Below are 26,342 nucleotides of genomic sequence, written 5' to 3'. Positions count from 1 at the left end.
ATGCAATTTTTATGCTTAAAAAAAAAAAAAAAACTCAACTGCCTCTAAACGACTAGAAACGTCTCAATGTACATGGACAGATAAGGTAACATAGAGAGTTAAGGGGCTGCTGGAAAAAAAAACCGCCCAACTGCTCCTAAACATCCATTTATCAGCAGCAGTGTACATATGGCCTGTTCATATACCATTGCATTCAATTAGTCAACCAAAGAACCTGCTGCATTTTCTCTGTAAGTAACTGAACTGGAATGCAGTAAAATGCAACACATTACAGCAAAAAAAAAAAACCCTGCAAAACTTGAGGGGGAAAAAACAAAAGGTGCAAAAATGCACTGGAAAGCATTAAAAATGCTTTAAAACTGCACCCGAGCGCATCAAAAACATGCATGCAAAAATGCTTCCGGACTGCGTTTTTTTTTTTTTTTTTTTGTGGTATGAACCGGACCTTAACACGTAAATTATCAGCACCTCTACAGGTTGTCATTACATTGAAATGTATAGGAAATAATGTAAAGAAAATGATTCCTCTTCTTGCTGGTGTGGAATTGGTGGTTTCTGTAGTCCTCTGTGCAGTAAATAATCTGTATATTTCTGCTTATTCTTCAGATATTGTTACAGATATGAAGTTCACATATGACTGCAAAAGACTGATTACAGTTTCTGGTGACAGGTTGGTTGTAGCCTGGAATTTTTTATTTTTTTTCTTGACATTGTAAATCTTTTCTGTATTAGCAGAATTAGGCCTCATTCACACAAACGTACGTAATAAAACGTATTCAAATGAAAAAAAAAAGTAACCATTTGCAGGGAAACAAAAACCAGCATATCACCGCTGTCAGAAGAAAGCTTTGGGTTTGCATACACAGAACTCTCTCCTGTCACTTGCCCTGAAGATCGGCCAGTCCCGGCCCCAAATCATTGGCCGTGAAAAGTGGGTGTAAAGGAGTGCCCAGTAGATGTTGGTATAAAAACATTTTATTAAGAGTAACATCGCTAAGATAAAGCCAACGCGTTTCAAGGGAACAAAGACTCCCCTTCCTCAGGGCTGTTCAAAAGATAAAACGATAAATAAAAGCAGATGTATAGAAAAATATATATAAGCAAATTGAACTGGAAAATGGCAGTCCGAAAAATAACATTTGCATATTCGTAATCTATTTTTTCTGACTGCCATTTTCCAGTTTCATTTGTTTTATATATTTTTCTATATATCTGCTTTTGTTTATCTTTTGAATAGCCCTGAGGAAGGGGGAGTCCTTGTTCCCCTGAAACGTGTTGGCTTTATCTTAGCGTTGTTACACTTATTCGTTTTTATACCTATATCTACTGGGCGCTCCTTTACACCCACTTTTTTCGATCAGGCCGTACCCCGAGGTAGCAGCCCCGGACCCCAGCAGGGCTTACCACCCTCCTCAAAAGCCAGGCATTAATCTCTGGAAGAATAACCTTTCCCATCTGCCATAAACTTCCCCATATCTAAAAGTAGTGACCGCCCGAGACCGTCCAGCGTGATATCTACCCTTAAAGAGCAATAAATTGTTGGCCAGGAACGGCTGATCGGCATGTTTTGGAGCCAGTGACAGCGGGTGCCCAGGCCTTACCTGGAAATGCAGAATCGCGTATATATATGTGATTCTGTGCAGCTGACCTGCACTGTATCAGCAAAACTAGTGGTTAAAGCGGAACTAAACCCATTGATTTTAACAGTTTTTAAAAAACAGCAGGTGGCTTGAATGTAACTGTCACATTTGCTTGTGCTCTCAACCAAGCTGTCAAACCGTCAAATGGCCGTGTTATAACTGATCACATGTGCAGCACCATGGCAGTTGAAGATGTTGTGGAATTTTTCTCAGGTACAAAATACCTGTTACCTGTTAGTCAGTGATACCAAATCAGACAATATATAGCTATATATATAATGAGATCAGACAAAACTCAAGATGGCTGAATCATAGTGACCTGATTTATTACAACATTGCTGGAGTTTAAATATACTCAAATATGGGTTTGTCATTACAATCTGACGTACAAGAAATGGGTTGTTATTAACATCTTTTATCCAATCAAAGTTAACAACTAATTATAGTAAGCATTATGTCAATCTAGATTGTGATTCTCTGTCATAAAGGGAAATTTCTTGGTGACACACAATAAAAGTTCCAAAGGGGCTTTTTAGAAGATATTATTGGCTTTGTGGTCAGCTGTCCAGACAGAGTTGATATTCTGAGAGATAGGGAATTTCCACTGTTTCGGTCATCTGATATATTCTTAGCCTTTGCAAGCTCAGTGACACATGTAAAGAAATCAAAGTAAAATGAGATTAACTCAAAAGACATTTTGTTTAAGATAACCATTCTAAATGCCAGTCAATGCATCCTGTAAAGGCCAATCAGGTATCCAGAAAATGCGAGATAGGTATGCCACGACAAAGATCAAACAGATGGCAAGCTGGCAGCTTCCTTGGCTGAAAACAATAGCAAGGTTTAGTTTCGCTTTAACCACTTTACCCAAATGGACATGCCTATACCTCCTTGGGTTTCAGTGGTAATACCGGGATGATGCCTGCACCGACCGGCATCATTGTTTGCAGCTGAAAATCCCCTTTTTGCAGAAGTGATCCGAGTCCCACCCACCTCCTGCCGCCGCCTTTCCCAGGCTCTCCGTCACCCTAGTATGACAAGCCTTAGTTGGTACAGTCCTCCAAATCCTTCATCACTGACTCCAAACTCCAGTCACACATTTTTGAACAAGTCTCTCAAACTCCTGTCCGTCAATGCAAGACCAGCGGTTTCCAGCCCAACCTGACAGTCTCACCCGTCATATACATAGAGATGGAATAGAGAAGCAGACCACAGTGAAGTCCAGTTTAAACCTAAAAATATTTTAAGGGCCCCCCTGATGACGCCATATATGACAAAACGTGCAGGGAGGTGCTAGGATACCACACATGCGCGGCTCAAATCATGGCCATTTTGGAATCGGGTGATCAGAGTCCGTTACTCCTTAGTGCATTGTCAATGCTCGAATGCTACGAACACTTGTAAGTGCGAAATTTAAATAATGTTTAAACTTCACTATGATCAGCTTCTCTGTTTCATCGCTGTTTATGACTGGTGAGACTGGCAGGCTGGGCTGGGAACCTCTGGTTTTTCTTGGGTGGACAGGAATTTGAGAGGCTCATTTAAAAACCTGTGACCAGGGTTTGTAATCGGTGATGGAGGATTGTACCATCTAAGGCTTGTGTTGACCACTTTTTGGGGTCACAGGCGGGGCCGGCGCTCCCGAGGCGGACGGGAGGGGGGCGAGGCACCCTGGGCGGCAACTAGGGAATGAACGATACAAAAAAGTAAGGCCACCATCCCCAATAATGAAGACCACAAAAAAGGAAAAGAAACACCCTAATGGGACTTTAACGGCTTGAGAACTAGATACAAACATGTAGTAATCTATTGTGAAACCGTATAAAAGTGCAATATACATTTTATGAAAAAAATTATTCTTAAAGACAATTGAGGCTGATGTATGGTTAAACAAAGCATAACTGCCATCACAACTGGGCGACCATGGAAAACATCCGATGCGTTCCAGAAATTGCTTTCTTTCCTCAGGGGTATGAACTTTAACTAGAACAGACCACTTATATTTATGCAAAGGAGTTACAAAATACAGCAGCCAAGGTATTTATTAAAAACTATTGATGTCCATTCTAATGCTCATAAGGAAGGTGACTTGCATAGTTACATAGTAGGTGAGGTTGAATAAAGACAATAGTCCATCCAGTTCAACCTGTGTAGGTGTGTGTGACTGTAATCATCTAACATAGCCCTCAATCTCCTGATCCTTGAGATGTAAGTCTAAGAGTCTTTTGAAAGTCACCATACTACCCGCAGAAACCACCTCTTGTGGTAGACAATTCCACAATCTTGTAGCCCTAACAGTAAAGAACCCCCCACGTTGCCTGAGGTTAAAACGCTTCTCCTCTAATCGCATTGTATGTCCTCGAGTCCTCATGCAATTCCTTCGAATGAACAGCTTTTCTTCTAAGCTGAGATCCCCATTAAGATATTTATAAATTGCTATCATGTCCCCTCTCAGACGTCTTTTCTCCAGGGAAAATAAATCGAGCGATTGCAGCCGCTCTTCATAGGTAAGGTCCTCCAACCCCCTAATCAGTTTAGTTGCCCTTCTCTGGACTTTCTCCAGCTCCAACACATCCCTCCTGAGGACTGGCGACCAGAACTGGACAGAATACTCCAGATGCGGTCGGACCAGAGTTTTATAAAGTGGAAGGATTATAGTCTTATCTCTGGAATACATCCCTTTCTTTATGCATGCTAATATTCTGTTGGCTTTGGAAGCTGCCGCTTGGCATTGCATGCTGTTGCCTAATCTATCATCAACTAAGACTCCCAGATCTTTCTCCATTTTTGATTCCCCCAAGGGTTCCCCTCCTAACGTGTATTGTGTTTTTATGTTTTTGGTCCCCAAGTGCAAAACCTTACACTTCTCCACATTAAACCTCATTTGCCATGTCGTTGCCCACTCCGTAATTTTGTCCAGGTCATTCTGTAGGATATCTGCTTCATGCTGTGCAGTTATTGCCCTGGCCAATTTTGTGTCATCTGCAAAAACTGATAACGAACTACTGATCCCTTCCTCAATGCTGTTTATGAATAAATTGAACAAGGTTGGTCCCAGGACTGAGCCCTGGGGCACCCCGCTTACTACCTCAGCCCAGTCTGAGTATGCGCTGTTTATTACTACCCTTTGGACACGGCCTTTTAGCCAATTCCGTATCCAAGAGCAAACCCTGCTGTCGATACCTGCAGACCTTATTTTATAAATTAAGCGCTTGTGGGGAACTGTATCAAACGCCTTAGCGAAATCCAAGTACACCACATCCACTGGTCTCCCCCTATCTAGCTCACAGCTCACTTCCTCGTAGAATGCTAAGAGATTGGTTTGACAAGATCGCCCATTTGTAAACCCGTGCTGGTTACTACTGATGATGTTGTTGTCTTTAGCATACTCTACGATATAGTCCCTTATCATCCCCTCCAAAAGTTTACATATTATTGATGTCAGACTGACAGGCCTATAATTTCCCGGGATATGTCTCTGGCCCTTTTTGAATATCGGAATCACGTTAGCCTTCCTCCAATCCCCTGGTACATCTCCTGTCCTAATACTGTCAGCAAAGATCAGGAACAGTGGTCTGGATATAACCATACTGAGTTCCTTGAGCACTCTCGGATGTACGCCATCCGGGCCTGGTGATTTGTTTGTGTTAAGTTTATCCAGTCTTTCCCTGATTTCCCCCTCTGTTAGCCATAGTGGCAAGTCCTGTGTATTACTACTAACCATACAGTCATGGTCAGTGTACCCTTCCTTTTCCTGCGTAAAGACTGACGAGAAAAAAGAATTCAGCACGGTTGCTTTTTCAGTGTCCTCTGTAACCATCCTCCCATCATCGCTAATTATGTGTGCAATATGCTCTGCCCTAGTTTTTTTGCTGTTGATATATTTAAAGAATTTCTTTGGGTTTTTTTTACTATCCTCCGCTATTTGTCTCTCAAAGTTGATTTTAGCCATCTTGATTTCGTGTTTACACTTCTTATTTTCCTCCTTGTATTGCTGGAAGGCTGATACGGTGCCCTCTGATTGATATTTCTTGAAGGCCAATTTTTTTCCCCTAAAGTTTTTTAACGCTACGGTTTAGCCAGCCAGGTTTGGCTTTGTCTCTTCTAAATTTATTCCCCATAGGAATGCACTGCAAGATGCCTTTGCTTAATATTGTTCTAAAGCATTCCCATTTTTTCTCTGTGGTCAGTGATCCCAGGGTTTGGTCCCAGTTTACCCTTTCCATCAATGAGTACAATTTTGGAAAGTCTGCCCTTCTGAAGTTTAGGGTTCTTATGTTCCCCACTTGCCTTTTTATATTGTTATTTATACTAAATGTGATCATCCTGTGATCGCTAGAGCCCAGGTTGTCCTGGACTCCTACCTCCGAGATTATGTCTGGGTCATTAGTGATCAATAGATCCAGGATAGCATTCTCTCTAGTAGGGGAATCCACCAACTGCGACATGTAGTTATCCTGTAAGGTTTCCGTGAATAGCCGGGCCTTATGCGAGTGTGCAGTCCCCTCTTCCCAGTCAATGTCGGGATAATTGAAGTCCCCCAATATGATGACTGATCCTAGTTTTGCCGCTTTACCTATTAGTGCTAAAAATTCCAGCTCTACCTCCTCCCCTTGGTTAGGTGGCCTATAGCAAACCCCCACAACTACTTTTCCCTTATCTTCTTCCCTATCGAGTTCAACCCACACAGATTCTAAATCCATGCTCATCCCATCCGTAATGTCACTCCTTTCTAGCACCTTTTATATTGTTCTTGACATAGAGACATACCCCTCCCCCTCTTTTACCAACCCTGTCCTTCCGGTACTGCAGTATTCAAACCCTCCCCATGAAAGGCAAGAACCAGCAAGACCCGCCAGGGCGCACATAAGGGCACAGAAGGAGCATGCAACTGGATAAGGGGGTTAATCCAGGTAGAAGTGTTGTCATATTGGAACCGACCAGTAGGAAGGAATTGCGCCTGCTGTCAACAAAAGCAAGGGAATGGATTAGGCTTCCAGTAAAGGTCCGTACACACGTAGCGATTGACTGGGCATGCTCAGAGAAGAAAAAAACACACGGAAAGTTAACCATCACATGACATCACTTCTGCAGTCGGCAGTTGTTGGCCGACAAAATTCGTGTGCTGTCTTTAGCACTTTTCAGCCGACAGGACAGCACCGGACAAAAGACGGCCGATCGTTCGGCCGACAATAGCTACGTGTGTACGGGGCTTTAAGCCCTGTACACACGTACCGATTGTCGGCCGTAAATATTCGGCCGCCGACCGATCGGCCGATTGTAGGCTTGTTAGTATGATTCTTCCAACAGCCGACAGCGCATTTTCGGCTGAACAGAATCTGTCGTGCAGACTTTAAAATATTTGTTGGCCGTCACCAGAACAGCCGATTGTTCCTCAGTCAGTACAGATTTCGGCCGACAGACAGCAGATTAGCAAGACTGGGCATGCTCAGAAAAGAAAAAAGACAAGGAAAGTTAACCATCACATGACATCACTTCTGCAGTCGGCTGTTGTTGGCCGACAAAATTTGTGTGCAGTCTTTTGCAGTTTTCAACACACGACAGCCCTGGACAAAAGACGGCCGAAGATCAGTACGTGTGTACTGGGCTTAAGCCTCCTACTTGTCACGCTAGGAGGGCGTGACCTTTCTCTGGGTGTCTTGACATCTCATGCATTTTATTATTTAGGTGAGATCTAAGCAAAAAGAGGGCTTCTTTACTATTGCACGCCATTTTACCTGAAACCACTATTAATATTTCAATAAGAATGTATTTGATGTAGTTTGTTTTTATCCATCAAGCCACACTGCATATGGTGTTTGACCGTCGTAATTTGTTGAGTATTATGCCAGCAGCTTTTTTTTATCGCTCCGGCCTTAACAGTAAAGTCTTTCTCTTTTTTGTATCTTTTTCGATACCAGATGTTCTTTGAACTTGACGTCCTTGGTCATCATAACTATAAATGAGGAGTTACTAGAAAAGAGAAATGGACAGAGGGCGCACCAGCCTAACGCATTATCTTTAAAACAATTTATTGTAATAGACATATATACACATTATACTTCCAAAACGATTATGAAACACGGGCAATAAGCAATGAGGGACCACCAGGGGTCTCCACTGGGCATCCTCAGCTGCCGCAGATAGATGTAGACCTCCAAAAAACCTCTTACGCGTTTCAGTGTGATGCCCGTTCATCAGAGCTCTGTATGTGCATATATGTCTGTTACAATAATTTTTTTAAAGATCATGCGCTAGGGTGGTGCACCCTCTGTCCATTTCTCTTTTCTAGTATCTGCTTTGGGTTACCACAACCCGTTGAGGTTGGCAGCACAGCCTGAATTTACTACAATTCGACCTGAATCGCATTTTCAGGATACCAGCCGCAAGGCCACCCCTCAAGCGCAGGAGTCATTTGCTCTTTGTATAAATGAGGAATCCGAGATGCGTCATCCAGTGATGTCCTTTATAGTCAGGACCTAATGCCTCGTACACACGCAACGATTATCGGCCGACCGATCGTCCGACTTTTGTCCAGAGTTTTGTTTTGTTGGTTGGAATGTGCCTAGACTGCACACGAATTTTCTCGGCCAACAAAAACCAACTTCAGAAGTGATGTCATGTGCTGGTTTACTTTCCGTGTGTTTTTTTCTTCTCTGAGCATGCCCAGTCTTGCTCATCAGATTTTTGTCTGCCGAAATCTGTACTGACTGACGGAAAATTGGCCGTTGTGTTGACTGCCAACAAAAATTTTATAGCCCGCACACCAGATTTTATTCGGCCGAAAAGTTGGAGTCGGTTGTCGAAAGCATCATACTAACAAGCCGAAAATCGGCCGATCGGACGTTGGCCAAAAATTCCCGGCCAATAATCGATGCGTGTGTACGAGGCATAAGACTACAGTACTAGCCACTTGACAAATCCTGTTTGACACCTTGTGTTTCCTGCAGCTGCGTGTTCATCTGGCGACTGGATCCCAACATGACCTCATGTATGAGGCAACACCTAGATGAGAATTCTGTGGTAGAGAAAACCACCACTGTGATGGATGACCAAAGTCAGGTTAATCTTCGGTAAGTAGCCATTATTAGTATGTTTGTTCAAAAATGACAGAACTGTATGTTTTTTTTTTTTTTTTTGTTTAACAAACCCACACAGAGTTGTAAACTTACCAAAAAGTTCTGGCCTCCTTGCTTAAATAATCATGCAGCACAGCTTTCACCCCCTTCCTGCCCAGGCCAATTTTCCGCTTTCAGCGCGGTCACACTTTAAAAAAAATATATAAAAATTCCTTATGGGTAGTGTTGCATGATCGTGCAATTTTCATTTAAACGATAGAGCTTTCTTTTGGTGGTTTTATTCATCACTACTGGGTTTATTTTTTTTTTTTTCTAAACAAATTTGAAAAAAGACCAAAAATTTTGAAAAAAAAAAATACCTTACCTAATTTTTTTTTTCTTTTTCACTGATGTGCACTGATGAGGCTGCATTGATATGCTGGGCTGATAATTAGAGAACTGATGATCAGTGCCCTGATTATCAGTGTAAATGTCCCCTGAAAAGTTGGCTTTCCTTTGCCCAGATACTGACGACACTGTGGATATGTTTACATATGATTGGACATGGCTGATCACATGATAAAGAGCCTACGTCATTGGCTCTTTACCCTGATTAGTGATGTGCTGTGTCCTAGGGACACAGCTCATCACTAATAGCTGCACTACACGCCCCCGGGGGTGCACACGGGCGGCTTGATGCGAATTACATTATATGACGTTCAGTTAGGATGGTAAAGTCTAGCAGAATAATGGCCGGGCAGGAAGGTGCTAAAAATCCTTTAAAAGGTAAAACCATTCCTATATGGGTTTTTCTTTCTAAACCCACTATTTATCATCTTCTCATGAGCTTTTGGCTAAAAATGCCTCAAGGATCCGTCCATCAAATACTGATATTTAAACTCCTAGTAGAACTGGTACGTTAATCAACCTGGTTGTTTCTTATATCTTTGGCTGTCTCTATTGGTGAGGTATTCATGTTTGAGTTCATCTGCTGTGGTCTTTATGAGAGGTTCTCACTCTTCTTGTTGGATTTATATTTTATATTATGGAACAATTTACAGAACAAACCAGAACACACAACAATGGAAGGCAGCGTTTGAGATTTCACATAGACAAGAGCAGTCCTTAGAGATCCCAGCAGGGATCCCACCACTGGATCTTCCAATTAGAAGGCAAGGGCTGATTAACTCAATAGGCTTCACCAACTAAAATATCTTTTGTGTGGACTGACCCATTAATTTAATAGGCCTTTACATGGAAACCTTCATTAGCAGGACTCAATGTATTTAAGATATGGGATATAATTTACAAATCAGCTAAATGGGAATATAATTTGCCTTTAATACCCCTTACAGGCACAAAGTATTTTTTAGTTTTATTCATTTATTGATTTTTATTTTTGTGATTGAGTTACATACTTCCTGCACTTCTTTTTTTTTTTTTTTCTTTTTTTTTTTTTTATTGGACATTGTATATCTAATTTTTTATTTTGCATTGTTTGGAACTGTAATAAGTATTTAGAACTCCTTTGCACTGTTATATTTTTTTTTTACTTTTTTGAGTCATGTTTATATCATGTTGATGCGATTTCTTGATTTTTTTTATTTATTCATGTGATTGATTTAGTGGGTGAGCGCATCCTGTCTTTCTTAATCACAACTTATTTTTTGCCAGGAATCAAAGATTCCTTGGTTGCTTGGACAAAGTATGGAAATGTACAGTTAAAGGATATTATAACGGGAGGAGAGCTATGCAAAATTCAGGAATTGAGGCACAATTGGGGTACTTTTGTGTTAAATGAATGGCGGCACTGCCTGTTGAGACACTGTACCATCCCTAACACAGCTAATAAGAGGAATGGAAAATTCACTTTCTTTTGAGAAATTTAGTGCACAGGATGCCCCAAAGCACGGTATCTCGCAGATTTATTAGATACTCTCCATATTGCTGGAGCAAAAAATTCCACCATATTTAGAGAAGTGGGCAATAGAACTTGGGGTAGCCTTGAGTGAACAACAGAGGAAACGTGTTGAAACTGGCAGGGGGTCTATATATATATATATATATATATATATATATATATATATATATATATATATATATATATATATATATATATATAGCAAGATGGCATATTACACCTAGTAGAGCAAATAAATATCAACTGGAAAATTGGAAAGTTGTGTTTTGAAAGGTTGTAACGCATGGGTAACTATGGTACATATCTGGTGGGAGTGTCTAAAAATACAAGAATTTTTGAAACGGGTAGCACAGGTAATACAGAATGTAAGTGGGGATAGTCTTCTCAAAGCTCCATGGGTATACTTTGTTCCACAGTACCGGATAGATAAGAGTGATCTAATCCCAAATATGTGTATAACAGGGTCTGGGGATTATTTAGATCCTCTATTTATTTATTTATTTATTTATTTTTTGTGGGGGGGGTTGAAAATAGTTAGGGAAAAATATTGTTTAGGTTCAAGAAGTGGTGTTGATTTAAGAAGTGATGGTAAATATATATATATATATATATATATATATATATATATATATATATATATATATATATATATATATATATATATATATATATATATATATATATATATATTATTATTATTATTTTCTTTGGTATGATAAAAATTAATGAAAGTTAAAAAAAAAATTGCAGTAAGACGTGTTAAAACTTTCATAAGATTTGAATGTACTTGAAGAATTTTCTTCACTAGATATTGGCATTGTTTCTAGGAGAGAAACTTTCTTGGTGGACTTTTTGAACGAGAGCTCTCAGGATGACTTGTTCTTGGATAGAAGTGACAATACTGATGAGCCATCAGTGGACACACCTTCTAGAGACTGCTTTGACACAGGTAGGTGCTGCACCTTAACAGTAGATTGCATATACCAGGTATGAGGTATGGGTGGAATAGGCAGCAACCCTGGGTACATAAGAAAAATTTGCCTTCCCTCTCTGCCCAAGATTCCTGTGTATGTTCTGACTTGCAGGGCACCCTTTCTCTTCTCTCGTCACTGCTTTCTGGTCAGGCAATAAGCTACCCAGCTACCTTGGAGCAAAAAGGGAATGTCGCTTGTCCCTTATCCAGCAGTAGTGAAGGGAAGGTAAGTTTAGTGCCCTTATTCCCCTTATTCCCCTTCTATGCAGTAAACCTGTTATTTTGCCCAGTAACCGGTGCCACACAATATGCAAAATTAGGAAAACATTGTTTCGGTTAGGTTCGGTTTTTGTTTTCTTTATGGTAATGGCAGGCATTTGATTTTTGTTTTTATTTCCAGATCTACCATGCCTGCAGACTAATGGCAGGATGCCTCTCTGGGTCAGGAAACTGGTAAGACCAAATGATCACTTTAAAAAAAATATATACATTTGTTTATTAATATTATTATAATACAGTATTTATATCCTGTATGATAATCCACCTCACTTGGGCTTAGTAAAGTGATCGAAAAAGTAAGATTAAAACTGAACAGCCAACACCGATATAAGCCCCCGTTCACACTGAGGCGACCTGGTCGCCTGACAGGTCGCCGTAGGTCGCCTTCCATAGAGAAGCTGCGGACCCGTTCTAATAGGAGCGACACAAGTCGCTCCGACTTAGAAAAAGGGTCTGGAGCTTCTTTGGGGCGACCCGGAGCGACCTGCATAGACTTCAATGTTATGAAGTCCCTGCCGGCCGCTCCGAGGTCGCGGGGCGAGCAGCGCGCCGCGACCTCGGAGGTCGCCCCGGGAAGTAGCGTCGCTGCAATGTGAACGGGGCCTAACACAGTGCAGTTCTGTACTGAACCTAAATATTTTTCTTTCTCGTTCATTGAGGGGCAATGAACGAGAACCAGATTGGTTACTGGCATTAAAAAAAAAAAAAAAAAAAAAAAAGAGAAAAGAAAAACTATAGACCAACTCAGAATAACGCCTTCTACTAACCGCATGCTTAGTTGTTTGCTAATGTTCTAGGAGGATGGATGTCACCTCTGCTTTTTGTGAAGACTAACCTGTGTTTGTCTATAAATTTTATTTTTAATCATTTAACTTCTGGACCAGAAGGTTTAACTCCTCAATGACCAGGCCATTTTTTGCGATACGGCACTGTGCTACTTTAACTGACAATTGTGCTGTCGTGCGACACTGTACCCAAAAAAAATTGATGTCTTTTTTTCCCCACAAATAGAGCTTTTTTTGTTGGTATTTGACCACCTCTACAGGTTTTATATTTTGCGTTCTAAACAAAAAATGAGCGGCAATTAAAAAACAAAATATATATTTTTTTTCTTTCTGCTATAAAACACAGCCAATAAAAAAAAAAAATTTAAAAAATCGAATTTTTTCATAATTTTAGGCCCATATGTATTCTGCTACATATATTTTTGGTAAACAAAATCCCAATAAGTGTATAATAATTGGTTTGCGCAAAAAGGTATTGCGTCTACAAACTAGGGGATAGATTTATGAGATTTTTATTTATTTATTTATTTATTTATTTATTTATTTACTTTTTTACTAGTAATGGTGAGGTTTAGCGATTTATAGCAGGACTGGGACATTGCAGCGGACACCTAACTAACACTTTTTTGAGGGGAACAGTAGCATTACTACACTAATCAGTGCTAAAAATATGCACTGTTATTGTACTAATGACACTGGCAGGGAAGGGGTTAACACCAGGGGTGCTCAAAGGGTTAGGTGTGTCATTATGTAGTGCTTTCTAACTTGTGTGGGGGATGGAATCACTAGATGAACACAGAGATCATTGTTACTAAATATCAGGAACAATAGATCCCTGTGTTCATCTCTGACAGAACAGCGGTCTGCCTTGTTTACACTCCCAGACCACTATTCTGCCTCTCTGGGGAGCGATCCCGGGTGGCCGGCGGACATCGCGTCCACCGGACCCACTGATTAGCTCCCCCTCTGGCTAGACAGCGTGCGACCCCACTGGCTATTGCACGAAATGACGTACAGGTACGTCATTTTGCGCAAAAGAGCCGACTTGCCGCAGTATATGTACTGCTGGTGGTCGGAAAGTGGTTAAGACCACTTTCTACATTAATGTTGGTTATATACTGCGCCAACCTCAATAGATGGAGTACAATAGCAGCTGGCACAAATCCTGAATAACGGATACAATAGAAAAAAAAGCAATAGATGCAACGCTCATAAATAGTGAACAGTTCATATAAAGTCCACAAACGGGTAAGATAGGAGATCGGTATTAAGCCAATTCCAATAGAGATGTCAATCCAGGGGCCGCCACAAACAATCACCCAGGTCTCAAAGCCTCTTACCAGATTCGACTGACCCCCATTACAAGTGAAACTCCTGGAGAATCCACACCAGTCCCCACAGCAATCCTTGGCTCATAGCCCGATAGCAAACGGTACCAGACCTCAGATCAGAGCGAAAAGGACAAACTCCTCATGGTGCAGTAGAACAACAAGCAGTTTATTAAGAGTAAAATTGGCCACTTACAGTATTTAACAAGTATTTGCTCATCTGGTAGTCAGTAGTAGCCCTGATAACCGAAAAGATGGCAGTCCTCCAGTGTATCGAGCATCACGCCAGCCAAGCTCCGCCCGTTCTCTACATTGCCACTGAAGGTTTCCCTTCTAATAGGCAGCTAACTAGTACAGTTGTTCTCTGCCTGGACCCTGTGTGGACTTAAAGTGATTGTAAACGATCACCTTGTAAAACAACCTATTCCGTTTTAAAATAGAAATGAAAGGCAAAACATTTTTGTATAGATATTTAAAAACATTATAAATAAACACTGAGCTTCCCATTGAATGGCTGTGGTAGGAGAGGGGCGTGTCACGACTAATCTGATCATTTGAGGAGCGTACACGGAGTTCCCAGCATAGCTAGAGTACTGACCATGGTGTGCTCTCCTGCTTAGTGTGGTCAGTTTTTTTTTTTTTTTTTTAAATAGGAAAGCAGAGGGACTGGCATGAACACCAGGTATTTCACACAAAGGAAGCAATACAAAGAAAAAAGGATGCGTTCTCATATAAGTAATGTACATGTTACAGCAGGCACATAGCGCGCTAGACTGAATGGGCTCTAATGGGTTGTGAATCTAGATCCCCAATGAAACCAGAGGTAGAAATATGTGCAAACAGCAAAATACTTTTTTACAATTTCATAAAGAGGTGAACGTCAATCAATCTATGGATACATAGTCCTTTAAAGTCCTAGTCACTATCAAGAAGTGTTCAGTAAAACAGTTGGAATAAGTTTAGAAACAAGATCCAGTGATGATCCAGGTGCTCTGGAAAAAGAAAAAAAAAAAAAACCTCTTAATGCTCTGTGATCAAACCCCCTTGCACCACCCTGTGCGCTCTAGCAGCTCACCTTAATAGAAGACCAAAAAGGTCTGACAGCGCTTGCATTAAAAATGCTCCTCACAGCATCTCCTCAGATCTCATGCACAAGACAGGATAGGTCTCACAGCACTTGATATTGTAATTCCTACCAATAGATCTTTAGATATCATCCTCTCATCAATGGTAATTTACATTAAGAATAATCCTTATGGTGTGGTAATTAAAAATATTTGTATTCACAATCAATAACTTACATATAGCTAGATGTAAAACGGCATAGGAATATCCCAATAGGGCATCACAAACGTGAAGCTTCCGGCCTCGGTCACTACTGGAAGTGACGTCAGCGGCTTCCCTCGACGTATTGCGTCACAGATCACGTGACTTCCTCAGGGCACTAAATTTGATTGAATCATCTTCTTTATATATTTAGAATTTATGGGAGCACATCATATGTTAAGCACAAAGGAAAGCCGCGCTAAACTGCAATAAAAAACATAACACATAAATTGTATGTAACAAATGGTGCAAAAATGAGTGCAAGAAAAACAAATAGATTGTGAAAAAAAATGTCCAATACAATCGTGCATTAATTCTTCCAAGAAAGTGCAGTGCAATCGGAGACCAAAGAGGGGATTATTGCCACCAACACCCTCAAACATGCGCCTCTTATCGGATCAGCAGGACCATAAATTATAATGGTCTAATGCACTCAAGCAGGTGGATAAAAATGACTATCTCAGATGGAAGACTTATCAACAGGCAATGGATCCTAGGTGGACTCGAGAATAAACAAAGAAGCTCCCATAGTGAAGTCCATCAAACTCGGTAAAGGGTTTATCAAAAGATTTAGATGAATTTAATGCAAAGCGTCCCTTGTGTTCAGGAAAATGCAGCATATAGCCACTTATAGAGACGCAATAGCAGCCTATGGCTAGATAATATAGTGGCTACATGCTGCATGTTCCTGAGCACAAGGGATGCTTTGCATTAAATTGATTTTAGATATGACCATTTCAAAGCAGCCTAGCAAGAAGCGCCCTCCTTCACCTGTCTCCTTTGCCTCCTCATATTCTGAGGTGGATTTGGCCGCCTGCGTCCATACACCCTGAGTGCTCTGACAGTAAGGATGAATCCTCTTCCACTGCAGCCGCGCATGAAAGGTGCTTGTGGAGGCACTGATTGTATTAGTGCGGCAAAACTTTAAAATTGGTAGCCACAGCTAATGCTGCGTCGGCTGCTTCAGTGCAATTTGGTACCCGCAGACCATCCAAGGTGTGTGAGGTGTTCCCCTTTTCTGCCTATTTCGACGAGATTGTCACAAGTCAGTGGGGATCCCTGAAACGCATGGTTGGGATACCAAAGCCTTTTACTGGGAGGTATCCTTTTGAAGAGTTCCTTTTTAAAGAAACTGATAGTTCCACCTGTGGCGGATTCTCAGGTTTCCAGAGTGAATAAAGCCACGCTTCTTCCGGTGGAGGATTCCATCTTTTAAAGACCCGATGGACAAGAGAGCTGATGTTCTAGTCCCTTACCTTTTTCCTCCGTGGCAGGTTCAATGCTGAGGCCGATGTTTGCCATCACCTTGGTCTCCCAGACCTTAACAGAATGGGCAAAGCTTCTGCACCAAGGATTTGAAAGGGGGTCAACACCCTCCTGAGTTGGTGGTTCAGTTGATACAGGGGTTACAGTATATCTGTGATGCCTTTCTGGATTCGGCTCCTTTTCGCTTGCAGAGTGTCTGTGAAAGCTGAGACACACCTCATGATTTGGCTAAAATTCTGGTCTGCGGACCAGGCTTCCAAAAAGGTGTTGACGGATCTCCCTTCTGTAGGAGACCGTCTTTCCGGAGCTTCAATGGAAGAGATTATTAAAGGTCTTACGGGAGGTAAGAGTACCCTGCTTCCACAGGTTGCCAAGAGCAAAGAGCCTCGTTGTAAACGTGGTCCTTTCTTCTCGGCTCACAAACGGCCCTTTCCTCCTGCGCGTATGCAGGACAAGGGACAAAAGTCTAACCGTCGATTCGCGGGGGGTTCCAAGAGGCCCTGGGCTGGCAAGTCAAAAGCGGGTTCCACTAGTTCCGCAGACAAGCCCTCCTCTGCCTGAAGGGGCGTCCTCACCCATTTCTGGGCTGGCGGGACATCTTTTGCTTCTTTCCAAACCAGTGGACTTCTCTCATTCAAGACGAATAGATCCACGAGTTGATTCAGTCCTGTTACAAGATCGATTTTCGGTCCTTGCCTCCGGCAAGGTTCTTTCCTTCCAACTTGCGCCTGTCCCTAGATCGGCTGCAGGGCCTTTACGGGGGCGGTTCAGGATCTGCCATCATTCCCAAGATATGTAGGGCATCAGCTTTTTCTTCGTTTTGCCATGGGAGAGGAACATTATGAATTTGTGATATTACCCTTTGGTCTCGCCTCAACTCCTCGGGTGTTCACCAAAGTGTTGGCTCCGGTGTTAGCCTTGCTCAGACTGAGAGGGATTGCGGTACTGGGATACCTGGATGATCTCCTTCTGCGAGCAGAGTCTCCGTCTGCCTTAAAAGATGATCTGGACATCACTGTGCAAACTCTGCAAGAGTTTGGCTGGACGCTGAATTTTCAGAAATCAGCTCTGATTCGGTCCAACAACCTGGACTACCTGGGCCTGACTTTTTTTTTTTTTTTTAAATTCAGCCTCAGCCAGGGTGTTTCTTCCGGAGGCGAAACTGCTGAAGTTGCAGCATGCGTTTCGGCTTCTGTTGTCCAATCGTCGGTTGTCTCTCAGGACTTGCATACAAGTGCTGGGTTTGATGGACTTCACCTTCAAAGTGGTTCCGTTTGCTCAATTCCATACCAGGCCTCTGCAAAAGGAAATTCTTGCCAAATGGGACAAGAATCCTCAATCTTTGCACAATCTGATCCTGTTGAGCTGAGGTGTAAGGGGGATCCTTGCTTTGGTGGCTCTGTTCCCCGGCGCTTCGACGAGGGAAGTCCCTTTTCCCCCTGTACTGCACAGTGGTTACCACGGACATTAGCCTGTCCAGGTGGGAAGAGGTCTTGAGCACGGTTTTGGCTCAAGGGGTTTGGACTTGGGAGGAGTCCGGTCTGCCGATCAATATCCTGGAGATTGAGGCAATCCGGCTTTGCCTATCCCAGTGGACAGATTGTCTGCAGGGGTGTTCGGTAAGAATTCAGTCAGACAATGCCACAGTGGTGGCATATACCCATCAAGGGGGGGCACCAAAAGTGCCCTAGCGGCCAGAGAAGTAGCTGGCATTCTGAGGTAGGCAGAAAGATATGTTCCAGCCCCCTCTGCTGTGCACATGCCAGCGGAGGAAAATTGGCAGGTGGACTATCTCAGTCGGCAGGCCCTGAGTCCGGGAGCATGGTCTCTTCACCCAAGAGTGTTTCACCAACTGTGTCTCCAGTGGGGGACTCTGGATGTGGACCTGTTGGCCTCTCGTCTCAACCAGGAGGCTCAGAGGTTTCTGGCAAGATCTTGGGATCCTTTGGCCGATGCTCTTGTGGCCCCTTGGAGTCTGTATTGTCTGATTTACGCTTTTCCTCCACTAAAGCTTCTGCCGAGGCTCCTTCACAGAATCGAGGCAGAAGGGATTCCAGCCATTCTGATGGCTCCAGACTGGCCTCTCCAGTCTTTGTAAGCAGGCTTTGTGAGGCTGGTAGCCAATTTTTCCTTTGTCTCCCTCTCAGAGAAGATCTTTTGTCTCAAGCGCAGATCATCCATCCTGCTTTACGGTCGCTGGCTTTAACGGCCTGCCTATTGAAAGCCAGGTACTGAAGGATGGAGGGTTGTTGGATTCGGTGATTCCTACACTGTTAAAAGCTATACAGTCTACTTCTAGGAAGATTTTATCATAGAGTTTGGAGGGCGTACATTTCTTGGTGTGAGTCTCGGGGGTGGTTTCTCCCCATTGTGCAAAAAGGTAAATCAGCACAATTAAATATAAAGTGGTATAGTGTTAAGACCCAATAATTTGGGACACATAAAGAAAATACAGCAGCTATATAGAACCTCCTTCACTAATGGGAGAAATGAACTATAGACAAATGTATACAGCGCTATATAAAATCAAATAAAGTGACAATGTGCATCATATATAAATGAATAAACTCGCTTACAGTGCAATATATATTCCTTTTAGGTGCAATATATAATGCCCATAAAGTGCATTCAAAGTAAAGTGCATAAGAGTCCACTAAAATATAAATATAACCGTGGTTTAAAATTCAATAAAGTGCTTGATAGATGTTTCCATATAAAAGTGCAAGTGACACCACCACCGTTTAGCCACCAGATGGCCTCTCACCTCACTGAAGCATTAAACCAGCATTGAATCCTCATTAAAAAATGCCACTTCCTGGATCGATCTCTCACCATCCCATGGATATGATATGTGAATAAAGATAATGAGGCATCTAAGTGTACACTGCTATTATCCTTTAATTGATTCACATTCAAATTAGAATTGCACTTACATGAATCAGCACAATGGGCTTGTGCGGACCGTACACTCCAAAAACCGTAGCTGTCGGGAGCCATGCTGGTGGGTCGCCGTTCGTCTGTCCAGGTCTCCGTCCCCGCACGGACGAGCTGCTCCCTTCTGGTGAGCGCATATCTTCACTATTTCTCACGAGGTGGATACTCCCACATAAGTCACTATTAACATTGATATTTCCTTGCACAAGATCTAGGCACCTTTATTAATTCTATATAAAAATTAACACTGACTTTTTGAGCCACTATATTTATGAAGCACTTTATATTTATACATTAATGCATGGTTTTTTATCACCTATTGGAATTTTTTACGATCTATTTATGTTACATTCTATGAGATTTTTAATTTATTTATTTATGTGCAATTAATTTTGTGCGATTTAATATCCAGATTCATTATCTTTTATTGAAACATTTTTTCTGAGGTTACTACACCCTCATATATTTTGTGCACATCGTCACTTTACTGATAAACAGCACCTATATAATACACTTGCACATGCGCCCACTTCCCCCTTTTTTACATTTTGCACAAAGTTGGTACACCCATTTTTAAAGGGGCAGCAGGTCACCTTAAGTGTTACCAATACTAGGAACCAGGCACCTTCACACCCACAACTGACTAAGGTGTAGTTAACCGGTTGCCGACTGCGCACAGTATATTTACTGCGGCAGTCAGCCCCGGCCAGGCAGAGTGACGTAGATCTACGTCACTCGCCTGTCACTGCTATTAGAGCCAATAGCGGGCGAGCGCGTGCCCGCTGAGGCGCGCGCCCGCCTCGGCTCGTTCAGGGAGGAGTGCGGGCGTGTGACCGGCGGACCCTATGTCCACCGGTCACACTACGATCGCCGGTACAGCGGGAAAAAGACAGAGCGGCTTATGTAAACAAGCCGCCTGTCATTCTCCCTGTGTAAAAATGAAGATCAGACGGTTCTACTATGTAGAACCGTTGATCTTTGTTTTTACACCAATAGCATTGTCCCACTACAGTTAGAATCACGCCCCTAGGACACACTTAACCCCTCCCTGTCCAATACAGTTAACCCCTTCCCTGCCAGTGTCATTTTTGCAGTAACAGTGCATATATATAGCACTGATTACTGCAGTAAAGTCACTGGTACCCCCAAAAGTGTCAAAAATGTCAGTCAAGGGTCCGATCTGTCCGCCGCAATGTCGCAGTACCGCAAAAAAATCGCAGATCGCAACACCAAAAATGACAAACTTTTCCCTTTGTTAGTAAACGCGATAACTTTTGCGCAGACCAATCAAAATACGCTTTTTGCAATTTTTTTTTTTTTTTTTTTTTTTTTTATACCAAACATATGTAGCATAAAGCAATTTGGCCGAAAATGTTAAAAAAATTTTGATTTTTACATTTATTTTTTGGGGGAATTTCATATAAAAAAACGTGAAAAATATTGTTATTTTTGCAAAAATTACGCTCTTTTTTTGTTTATAGCGCATGATCAAAAAATCGCACAGGTGATCAAATACCACCAAAAGAAAGCTCTGTTTGTGGGGGAAAAAAAGGACGTGAAATTAGTTTAGGTACAGCGTCGAACGACCGTGCAATTGTCCGTTAAAATCACGCAGTAAAAAATCTCAAAAAACCCCCTGGTCAGGAAGGGGGTAAAATCTTCCGGGGCTTAAGTGGTTAAACGTTTGGCTCTGGACAACATTAACGGCCAGATTTCTGCCTTGGCAACTCTTTTTGCAACGGCTGTTGGCTGCAAATTCTTTGGTTCACACTTTCGTACAGGGGGTTTGCCACTTGGCTCCTTCGGTGAGGTTTCTGGTACCTCTGTGGGGCATCAATTTGGTACTATTGGTTCTTCAAAGACCACCCTTTAAAAATATTTGTGAACTTACTCTGCTTACACTGTCACAGAAGGTAGTTCTTTTGGAGGCTATTCTGCACGCAGGGTGTTGGGAGCTGGCTGCTTTTTTCTGTCAGTCCCCTTACCTGGTGGTTCTCAGGGACAAAGTGTTGCTACATCCCTGTCAGTCGTAACTTCCTACTATTGTCTTAGGTTTTCACTTGAATGAAGACATTGTTTTGCCTTTCATGGGCCCTAAGACGACACATCCTAAAGAATTTGCTTTGCATTTTCTTGATGTGGTTCAGGCCATCAGGGCGTACCTTGCGGCGACTGAGTTGATTCAAAAATTGGATTCTTTGTTTGTGCTTACGGATGGATCCTGTAAGGGGCACGCCGCATCTGCTGCGACCATTTCCAGATGGATCAGGCAGACGGTGGTGCAGGCCTATTCTATTAAGGGTCAGGCTCCTCCTTTCCCTGTTAAGGTGCATTCTACAAGGGCGCTTAGTGCCTCCTGGGCCTTTTGTCATCAGGCGTCAGTGGTTCAGGTGTGCAAGGCGGCCACATGGTCGTCTGTGCATACATTCACCAAGTTTTACAAGGTGGATGCTGCGCTTGGCCACAAAGTTTTGCAGGCTGTTGTTGCAGATGTTCCTGCCTCTTAAGGGTATATTCTTTCTGGGTGGTGAGCTTCAGTTGTTCCTGGTTGAACTGCTGGTTTACCTGGTTGGCTATGTTTAGCCCTTTTTGGGAATTATGTGCATTGCTATGTTTTTTCCCGCCCCTCATGTTGACACTGCTTTGGGACGTCCCAAGAATCAATGAAGATATGGAGCTGTGTCCGTCAATGAACAAAAGATTTTTGTCTTACCCTAAAATCCTTTTCTCTGATGTTCATTGAGGGACACAGCACCCACCCCTCTGAGTTGGGTTATGTATTCTTCTGGCACTGCTTTTTACAAACTGAAGTCCTATAGCAGGAAGTGGGAGATATACCCCGTAGGACTGCCATAGGGGCGTAGTCAAATTTGTTTCCACTAATTCCTACTCCTATGGAGAGCAGCATAACCCAAGTGTCAAAGAATATATAGAGCTGTGTCTGTCAATGAACATCAGAAAGGGTTTTACGGTAAGACAAAAATCCAGTTACTTCTCATAAGGTCCTCCATTGGACTTAAAAGGCTTGCTTTATTTGCTGTGGGTCTAGGGGTTTTCACCCCAGAAACTCCTTTATGGGACAAATCCTCCTATTCTTCTTCAGTTGGGTCTGGGCCAGCGTTTGGATCTTAACGCCATCAAAGGTCAAGTCTCTGCTCTTTTCCTTCCTGTTTTGTTGGAGACCGTTTGGTCTCTCACTCTCTCTTGATTAGGACATTTGTGCAGGATGGCTCCCATGTGATTTTTCATGTCCATTCCCCTGTAACTCCATGGGATCTGGTTCTCTTTGCACCTCAGAAGCTGCTGCTTGAACCCATTAGAGACATTGCTTTCAAATCTTGCCCACAAAGTAGCTTTAGTTGTACCTTAACTTCTGCAAAGCAAGTGTTTTTAACTGGTGGCCTTATTTTGCAAAGAACCCTTGTCCTTCATGGGGACAAAAAGGTGTGAGACCCAGGACTTTTTTATTTTTTTTTTTCCTTAGGGTAGTTTCTGCCTTTCAACTTTCTCATCATTTCCCTTTTGTCCGACTTTGGCTCATCAGAAGGAGCTTCCCTTCCATTGTCTGGATGTCTGCATTTGGACTGTGCAAATTTTACGTCTCAGACACACTTTCTTTCAGGAGCACTTATTTCATTTTTGTCATACTGAATTGTCACTTGACGGTTGCATTAACGTCTCCTTTCACCATTTCTAGGTGGATCAGACAGACCATCTGTCAGGTTTGTGGTTTCAAGGATCAAGTTTCTCTTTTTCCTGTTAAGGCTCACTCTACTAGGTCTCTGAGCACTTCTTGGCATCGGGCAACTGTTTCCCAGATTTCTGTGGCTGCCACCTGGTTCTGTGTTCACACATTCTTTAAGTTCTGCCTCATCTGATGCCTGATTTTTTTTTCTTTATCTATATTTGGGCTGTTAGTTGTTTGCTGGTTTGCCTATCCCTCAATTGGACTGCTTTTTGAATGTACTAAAAACTTTGTGTCCTTCAACGGATGAGAAAGAGAAAATGGGATTTCTCTTTTGTTCATTGAAGGACACAGCTTTTCCATTATTCAGAACCCTAGGGTTTTATCGCCCCCTACAGGAGTAGGACACTAGGCAGAAAAAGTTGAAGGCTGAGAATTCTACCTCTATTGGACTTTTCCCTTATTTGTTCAAGATTGATTGTGCCATTCAAAGACTCTCATTTTTATCCATTGATCTGTTTTTTATCTTTTTTAGCGCTGCACTTTTACATTATTAGATTTACCATCGTACATGGAAAGCCTAAATTTTCGTGTTGAGTCGCTCGGAGTTCACCCTAGCCCTTCTTGAGAATATTCGGGAGATTCCCCTGCTTACGATGCCCGATAAGGTGGCCTTTTTGCTGGCTATCACTTCTGCTCGCAGGGTGCCGGAGCTGGTGGCGTTATCTTGTCGTACCCCCTATGGTGGCCACAAAGATAAGGTTGTTCTTTGCCCATGTCCACCGTTCCTTCCTAAAGTAGTCTCTTATTTTCATTTGAATGAAGACATTGTGTTGCCTTTCCTGTTTCCCAGGCCTAAACATCCTAAGAAATTCACTTTTTCATGCCTTGGATGTGGTTTGGGCGATTTGGGTGTATTCGACAGCCACAAAGTCTTTTCGGAGGTCAGACTCACTAATTATGAACAGACGGGCCAAGAAAAAGATGTCTGCTTCTTCTGCGACCATTTTCAGATGGATCAGACAGACGGTGACTCAGGCCTATTCTATCAGGGGTCAGGTTCCTCCTTTCCCTGTAACGGCGCACTCTACTCTGGCGCTTAGTGCTTCTTGGGTCTTTCGTCATCAGTGGCGCAGGTTGGCAAGGGGGCCACTTGGTCGTTGGTGCACACTTTTACAAAATTCTACAAGGTGGATGTGTTGGCATCTGCGGATGCTTCCTTTGGCCCCAATGTTTTGTTTGCTGCTGTTTAGAGGGTCTATTCCCTCTTTGGGGGTGTATTGGTCAGGGTGGGCTCCAGCTTACCTGGTTGGCTATTGTGTTTAGCCTTGGGATTTTTTGCTGTTTTCACCCCTCATGCTTGGCACTGCTTTGGGACGCCCCTATGGTTCTGAATATTAGAGAAGCTGTGTCCGTCAATGAACGAAAGATCAGAGTTAAGAGTTAATTGACACACATCACCCATCCCCCCCCCCCCCCCCAAGGATTTGTAATACTTCTGACACTGCTTGTTACTAAACTGAAGATCTATAGCAGAGAGGGGGAGTATATCACCTGGGACTGCCCATAGGCATAGCCAAGTCTTATTTCTGCCTAGTGTCTACTCCTTGTAGGGGGCGATATAATTCTATGGTTCTGAGTAACTGAGAAGCTGTCTTTCAATGAACTTAGAGAAAGTCCATTGAGAGACACTAGTCTCCTTTTTCCTATATGATCCTGCTCTCTGTACTGCTTTCCTACAAAACAGAGGCATGTTGGTAGTAAGAGGGATTATCCTGAGCTAGCCCACAGTTTTTTCGTTTCCCAGTGACCAGTCTTAGTGTAGGTGGAAATATAACCTGAAGATGAAAGACTTTTGTGCCCTTCAGTGGTACTCAAGAAAAGGATTTTCTCTATCGCTCATTGACAGACGTAGTCTTCTTGATTCTCAAGAGCTGGGTTATGTTGTCTCCGCAGGAGTAGGACTAGGCAGAAAGACAAAACGTTCTGGCTCCACCTTAGGGGCAGTCCCTGAGGGTATATCCTCCCTCTCTCTGCTACAGGGAATCAGTTTTTTTCTGTCTAGTCAGGAGTAAGGACCTAAGTTCCTTGCTGGGATCTTTTGGTCCTGGCGAGACTTTTTTCTTTAGAAAAAGACATTTTTTAGGTAGTTTTTCTCCAGTGTTTTTCCTGTGAGATCTTCAAGCAAAAATGCCGGACTGGGCGACACTTGTGGTCACCCCAGCCGGCCTTCGAGCGCGCGCAGACCATTGCATTGCGCTTGGTCGGCCGCGACACATTCAAGTAAGTATGCGGGGCCGGGCGACGGGCTGGATGTTGAGATCCAGTGGTCACCCCGGTTTCTGCCTACGAGCGCGTGCAGACCAGAGCTCCGCGCTGGGTTGGCCGCGACGGAGTCCCAGTGGAGGGACTGACCTTGCGAGTTAAAAGTCTCGCTTGGACGCCAGGAACCAGAGAGTCGAGGCGTCCGGAGTGGTCCACAACCCCCCACCCCGGTGGAGAGGGTATTGTGAAGAGAGGGTGCCTGTCGGTTCGGTATGGTGAGTAAACGTTCCCTTTTTTTCTTTCCTCGTTATGAGGCAGTATGAATTATGGGCCCCTCCATATATGGTCAGTATATATCTGATACTAAAAAGTCCCCCTTGTAATACAGCATGTGTTTGTGGGAAGTGGACTTGGTTTGAGAGCTAACACTACCCAGCAGACTGTAACATTACAGCAGACATAGGAGGTATAATCCTACCTTATTTGTAGTGTATCTCCTGTAGATCCATATATCGCCTCTTAGCAGAGATGCAGGTGGATGTGCTGGGAAAACGATTTCGGCGGTCCGCCGCCATTTTGCCGTAGACCAAGTGCATGTATGTCCTCGGGTCACGCCGGCCGCCATGTTTTTGGAGTCTTATGTCTCTTCTATGGGGGCGGCCATGTTTCGTGAGCCCAGCTACCTCGTGGAGAGCTGGGAACGCCGGAAGGCGTACACAGGGGGCGGAGCCACGTCCTTCTACCCGGGAAAAAGCAACAGCTCCTTCCAGTCTGTAAAAAAACAGACGCTGACTGCAGTTGGTTGGAAACTTCACTGCATTGGTTGGTGAGCCTTGGGGCTCCCTCTCTCTCTCTGTGGGATCGAGAAGCAGGTAGTCTGAG

General features: G+C 43.0%; 1 protein-coding gene across 1 annotated transcript in view; it reads left to right on the top strand.

The window, feature by feature from the left end:
• WDR62 (WD repeat domain 62) overlaps window positions 1-26,342 on the top strand; it is a 127,821-nt gene that overhangs the window by 61,669 nt on the left and 39,810 nt on the right. Inside the window, exons 18-21 of the mRNA XM_082264684.1 lie at window positions 607-670; window positions 8,591-8,713; window positions 11,447-11,568; window positions 11,993-12,045. Coding sequence (XP_082120810.1) covers window positions 607-670; window positions 8,591-8,713; window positions 11,447-11,568; window positions 11,993-12,045 — 362 coding nt within the window. The remainder of the gene's footprint in view (window positions 1-606; window positions 671-8,590; window positions 8,714-11,446; window positions 11,569-11,992; window positions 12,046-26,342) is intronic.

This window comes from Pelophylax lessonae (assembly GCF_965119305.1).
Source record: "Pelophylax lessonae genome assembly, chromosome: 7".
Classification (NCBI taxonomy): domain Eukaryota; kingdom Metazoa; phylum Chordata; class Amphibia; order Anura; family Ranidae; genus Pelophylax; species Pelophylax lessonae.
This window is presented reverse-complemented; position numbering and strand designations above follow the sequence as displayed.